At 38.2% G+C, this 6,498-nt stretch overlaps 1 protein-coding gene across 1 annotated transcript; it reads right to left on the minus strand.

Annotated features, from left to right (window-relative positions):
• Positions 1 to 276: 276 nt before the first annotated feature.
• On the minus strand, positions 277 to 5,433 carry LOC146673820 (uncharacterized). The gene is made up of 7 exons (XM_085392040.1): positions 5,294 to 5,433; positions 3,894 to 3,970; positions 3,363 to 3,463; positions 2,201 to 2,560; positions 1,461 to 1,553; positions 1,264 to 1,373; positions 277 to 1,185 (listed from the first exon to the last, which is right to left on the minus strand). Exons 3-7 carry the CDS (start codon positions 3,448 to 3,450, stop codon positions 1,141 to 1,143), a joined length of 696 nt encoding a protein of 231 aa, XP_085248166.1. The 5' UTR covers positions 3,451 to 3,463; positions 3,894 to 3,970; positions 5,294 to 5,433; the 3' UTR covers positions 277 to 1,140.
• Between the last annotated feature and the right edge of the window lie 1,065 nt (positions 5,434 to 6,498).

Here is a 6,498-nt window from a genome sequence, read left to right on the forward strand (position 1 = left end):
ACTGATGATCTCCCTGCCCAGGTTAGGCTGGCCCCTTGTTGGCTGATTTTGAAACATATCTTAAAACCGATGTTATTCCTTGGCTTTAACTTAGAATAGCTGTGTTCAAGTTTTTATTATAATAATTTTTCTTGTTACTGATTGGCTGTGTGGTGTTCTGGTGATACAACATTTTGTGTAACTTGTGTTTTTGAAAACTTCTGACCAAAGAAAAAGAAACCAAAACAACTTACTGACAACTCAAAGTGTTACTAACCACAAGTGAGATTTCAAGGTTCTTTATTTGTCACATGCATAGTTATACAAGTATAACACACAGGGAAATGTAACCTGACGCGCTCCTCGACTTGTGCAAAAAAAGGAGGGGGGGGGGGCACACACACACACACACACACTGTGAATGTGCAGTAGTAGCAGCATGTATGCAGATTTGATGTTCATCCAGCACTTTAATCTGAACAGTTCAAGCACTTTAGTTAACTCACATGCTGTAACCCATAATTTCCTTTGGGATTAATAAAGTATTCTGATTCTGATTTATAATTGGAATCAGTTGAAAAAGCCTGTAGTGCATTTTAATATCCCTGAAACCCAACAGATGTACAAAAACTACAAACAGAACTTTCATTCAGTACAATAACAAAAAAACAACACTAAAAAAAAAAAAATTGGACTACCATCAGGCATAAATAAATAAAATACAACAACAGTAATAAAACATTATGATGTGATGACCACACTGATGGCACAACAAAGTTTATACAGACAAACAAAAGCAATAAATCCAGAAAAATCTTCATCTTCTAAATGCTTCTGTTAAAAGAAGGTGAATAAGCCAGGTTGTCAGTCAGTAAATAAACCAACTAAAAACATATTAAAAAATGACAATCACAAAAACTCAACCAAACAAAAATGATGCATGGAAAATTCTTGAAGTTTGGAGGAATCTGGTATTTAGCTCCGCCGGTCCACAAAGTGGTAGGGTAGATTACATTAAATTAAAAAAAATAAATTAAATTTATTGCTGGACCTGAGTGTGGTTGCTGGTTTGAATCCCTGACCTGACTGCGAAGATCCAGCAAAGATAAATCTCTAACACTCTCAGCTCCATTAAGACCATTATTACTTTGAGTAAAGCAGCTAGACTTGTAGTGGTTGTTTTTGTGTCTCATCCTCTGGATGCTTCTGTTGAAAAATGTAGAGTAATGAGTCAGTCTGACAACACAAGAAGCAACAACATGTTTGTGTTTGTTTGTTTCTTACTTTTAGCTTCAGAAAAATGTGGCGAGAGAAAAATGCAGCAAAACCAGCGAGAGCCACAACTGATAATAAGGTGATGACAGCGATGACCACAGGGACCCTGGATCGACCTGCTGATGTAGAAAACAAAAGAAGGTCACTACAAATACACAAAACCCCAAACAGGGATGATGCAGAGAAGAGTTGGACTGTTTTCTCACCATTTGTTGGAGTCGTGGCCTGATGATCTGGAGTTTGGAGGCTTCTGGAAAGCAGCAGCGTTTCCATTGTCGAGGTTTCAGCAAAGTTTGCATCTAGACAAACACAAAAATCATTAGAGTCATAATCAGTTGATAAAAATATATGACGTAAGAACCAGAGTGTTTGCAATTTGATGTTTGAACCACAGAACGACATTGAAATGTCAAGTTGGTACTAATGTCTTTAATCAAATAGCATTCAGTTTATCAAAAGTCAATAAAAAGTTCAACAGGATGTGAATTTCTTTTTAAATTATCGTCACATTTTAAGTTCCTCACACAGTGACAGACACATGGCACAAACTTGCAGTGACAAGTAACAAGAAGATGCTTATTTTCCCACAGATCAAACTGATGATCTTTGAGTCTTTGTACAGTTTGTTTACTGAAGATCAAAATTAATTCAAACTTGTGCCCAACTCTTGTTTTAAACTAATTAAAGACAAAAGCTGTAGAGTTCAAAGAAACCATTTAAAAAATATATAATAATAATAATGATAAAGATAATAAAGCATTCACACTAATTACCATCAGATTCAAGCACATGATGACGAGTCAATGTAAACAAAGAACAAAGAAATATAACCCCTGGTACAGCTGTAAAACGAAACCAATAATCTTCTGTTTATTTGGTGTAACATTTACATATACATTCTTATCTCAAGTTCATTGATCACATGTGTATAAATGAATTGTCTTACCAGAGACGGTGACTCTGCAGCTGTTGTAGCCGCGACCATAACCTGTGTCCACCTCACACAGGTACAGACCCGAGTCCTCAGTCCTGAGTCTGGACAGCTGGAGTCTGAGTCGTCCTTTTCTGAGGGCGTCTTTGTCACTCTGGACTCGTCCTGAAAACTTTTTGTCCTGATCCTCTGAGAACTCGACACCATCATAAAGATGATAAAAAGTCCAGTATTTATGGCCATTATTCAGGATACAGAAGACCTTCAGTGATGAGAGGGACGTGTCTGGTTTGGTGGTGAACGTCCACTCCAGTGTGATGTTGTGGTTCTCCTCTGCCTGATAGGAGCTCTGTGTCACATCCACTACAAATGATCCTGTTGAGGAGACAGAGAGGAGCAGACACACAACTTTATACAACATCAGAACTTTTTTTCCTGACATGCTCATGTCCATATTGTACATTACTGACATATATGTGAAATTTCAAACTAATTGAAAATCTTATTGTTTGCTGAGGATACAAACTTGGTTTGACTATAATAAATCAACATTGAAACTGAGTACAAACAAAATTGATAATATTTGGGAATCACACATATTCGACCAATAGAATATATATACACACATACGTACACACGCAGTATTGTCCCATTAGACTTCCTTGAATTATATATTGTGTAAGTGTGGGGAAACACATACATTCTGCAAAGAAGAGCAATAAGGATAATAAGTAAAACCACTTCAAGAGAACCAGCAAATCCACTTTTCCTCAAATGTAATATTCTTAAATTTAAAGACTTGGTTGACGTCAGAACTGCACAATGTACAAAGCAGCAAATAAATCTTTGTCCCACAACATTCAGAACTTGTTCCAAATAAGACCAAATACTCATGACCTGGTAGGAATGCTTATGTTAAGCAAGACAGTAGCAAGGACTACATTAAAATATCCCAGCATTAAATTTGGTCTGCGAAATAAACCGTGCAGCTTGTGAATACAAAGCTGTGGAAGTAGTGAGCTGCATTTCATTGCTTTCAATTCTTTGTAGGAAAATGTGAAATGGATGCAGTGGTTTATTGAAATGTGTGCCAACATTCATGGAAATACAGTAAATAAGGTAAACACAGAGTCTGTGCTAATCCAATGAACTAGAACGTAATAGAAACGTTATTTACCTTTAACAAAATCCAAGTGAAGAATTGAAGTCCACAGTGGGACCACAAGGAAAGGCATGAAATCCATGATCCAGATCTTCTTCTTCATCTTCACATTCAGGCTGCAGACAAAAATATAACTGTTACGTCTCAACACACAGACATGCTGCATGTTCAGCAGCATGTCAGCCGCTACGATACTGACCAACTACTAATGTTAGCTGGTGGCTGCGAGCAACAACACCAACAACCAACAGAAATCTACTAAGTTAGGGGAATCCTGAGCAACACCTAAAAATCTCTAAAACGATTGAAAACTAAACTGAAATCAGAAAAATACAACACAGTGAGCAGCATGCAGAGGTAATTTACAGGAACATGCTTTAGAAATCCCCACAAACCATCATAAATCTGTTTTTATTTATTCTGAACAGGAAAGTGTGGTCAAATCTGGCAAAATCAGACAAAAATCAAATGTTGCTGGATTTAAAAAAAACTAAGTTTTTCTTTTCTAAATGAAATTCTGTGTAAAACTGACTGAACCTCTGTTACCTGGAAACATCATCACGGTTTTCCAGCAGAGAAGATTTTACCAACTGTGTTTGCAGGAGCAGCTGACGTCTTCATCTCTGATAAACAGCACATTAGTGGGAAAAGCTTAAACAAATGGTTGGAATTCAGTTGAATCCAGTGACGTCTGTATAGGTATTTATCTCTAGGACAGAAAAGTTACAAGCACCAAAACAGCAGTGAAGACTGAGGCATGCATCAATAATTTATAGTTCAGCTTGTTCAAGATTATGGGAGTTTGCTGGAGCTGAGTATGACAGTGAGTGAAACCAGACGCTCCGGTCTGATCAGCTTGTAAAAGCATTTGTTCTTCAGCACACTACAAACACAGGTGAGCTGATGCATGGCATCAGATCAGTACAGATTACAATAAGGTATAAACCATTCTGAGATACCAATAACAGAGCAACAGCAGCCAACAGTATAACTTCACATTCTATACTATAATTTGCATAAATAGTTCATAGATGAATTCTTGGCCTCTCAGCAGAGAAAAAAAATGCTTCAGTCGGACAGAATGAGCCGAACATTAATCGTATCATATCAAGTTTGGTATCATTACTTTAGTTTCTGTGCTCTACATTCAGCACGAGTCTCTGGGGTGATTCTCCCAGAGCAGTTCACATTGAAATAACTGCAAATGACCTGCAGCCTCTGACTGTGTGGAAGATCGGGGTTTTTACAACTTTGTCGACACACAAACTACACTACAAGACACATCTGTCATTATTATTGCTTTTGAACAAAGATCCTCAGACTGAGGAAAGAAGAATGTAAGTTTTAAAACATAAGCTGTTGTCCAGAAATAATTCTGAGCAGATTTTATGTTTGCAGATTTATTTCCTTACGGTAATAAATATATGTGTCTGAAATCTCTATTACATGATATTGGGATATCATGGGAGTATAGACTGCAGCTCACTAAATCCTGTCTATCCATGTTATACTGTAGCTATATTTTATGTGTGTAATATCATTATTGTAAGCAATGATAGTGACTGTAGCTGACTGAACTCTGGCAGTACATCACATTTTATAGTCTTGTTTTAGGGGTTGACTAACAGTATATGACTTTTTACCCGCAGTGGAAACCATAAATCATTTATTGGTCATTAATAATGTTTATGATTTAGCTACTGTAATATGTATTAACATCATAAATCATGACACAGTCTTCTTCCACTCAAAGTGCATGGGCTGCTATTAGAAGTTAAAGGCGTCAGTAATATTTTGCAGCATAGCTGAGAATAGTTTAACTCTGGACCAACCTGCTGTGACAAACCAGCGATTATTTCACCCACTCCTTGCAGACACGACAGTCATAGTACCCACTAAAGTTAGCTTTAAGCTGAAAGCAGAGTTTAAGTAAAACATCGGTTTACCTTGAACAGGTGTGATTAAGAAAGCCGAGCACAAGATTAAAGTCCAGAGTGGAAAAGTGTAAGAAGACGAGCTGAGCCGGGACATAACAACAAGTGCAGAGACTGACAGGGCAACTCAGACTTCCTCCTAAACTCTCCTAAACTCCTAAACGCGACTGCTGAGTGGCTGTCAGGGAGACGATCTAATTAAGACGTCATGCGTAATTTTGGGGCGTGTCATTGGTCGCCATGAGGACACAACAAAAACATTCCCAGATCTCTTCTGGTTTATCCAGTTGCTAAAGTCCCACACCTCCTGTTTGCGGCTCTGGGACTGAGGTTTACTGGGTTTGTGCCCCGTGTCATGAAACAGTATGACTGAAGCTGTGTTGTAATCACCAGTGACATAGTAGCGTGTAGTGTAGTCTAACAGAGTTAGAAAACAGCTTAATGAATTTCCTCAAAATTGATGTGGACAAATACGGCAACTCCATTGTTACTCCAGGTCCCAAATCGCTGCACAGTGCATGCCTCAGCAAAAGAAAATAATCCCAAGATGGAGAATTGAATGTGCAGTTGTATCACACACTGTTGATGACGACTGTGCGCTGTTATCTTTGTACCAGTTGCCAGAGTAAAGAGGGAGCCCAGGTAATGTTCCCTCTAATTTTTCATGTATCTGAGCGAATACACAAACTCCCTGAGCGGTCCCTTGGACCACTGTGAGCAACAGCAGACGTGTGCACTGTGGTCACGCCAGCATCAAATCCATCCAGGTTGCACGGTTTATTGAAATAATCAAATTACAGCATTTACATTTATGTTAGACTACTTTTAATTAACTGCTTTAGCCCACTTACAATGAAAATTAAAAAAAATCTTGTTCATGACCTGTGTAGTATGTTAACACTGTTGGAAGTAAAAAATAACTTGAACTCCAATTTTGAAAACACGTGTTTAAAAAAACAAACACAAAAAACTGTCATATGCTGTAGGAGTGTCTGAAACTGCAGTTCACTGCACAAAAGTGAACTTTTGTGCAGTGAACTTTTGTGCTGTCGCTCCCGTGTCGACCTTCTTCTCAGTTTTGGACTCATGCTCATGAGTTTTGCATTTGGGTCCTTATCTGCCTGCACAGAGCTAGTTCATGATAGCATCAGTGCAAAAAGGGCATAAACACAAAGCGCGGACCCGCCAAAACATCAGAATCAGTGAGATGTCGCCTT

Source organism: Rhamphochromis longiceps, linkage group LG3 (genome assembly GCF_057381845.1).
Source record: "Rhamphochromis longiceps isolate RC_006_pf linkage group LG3, R_longiceps_female_GT1.1, whole genome shotgun sequence".
NCBI classification, from domain to species: domain Eukaryota; kingdom Metazoa; phylum Chordata; class Actinopteri; order Cichliformes; family Cichlidae; genus Rhamphochromis; species Rhamphochromis longiceps.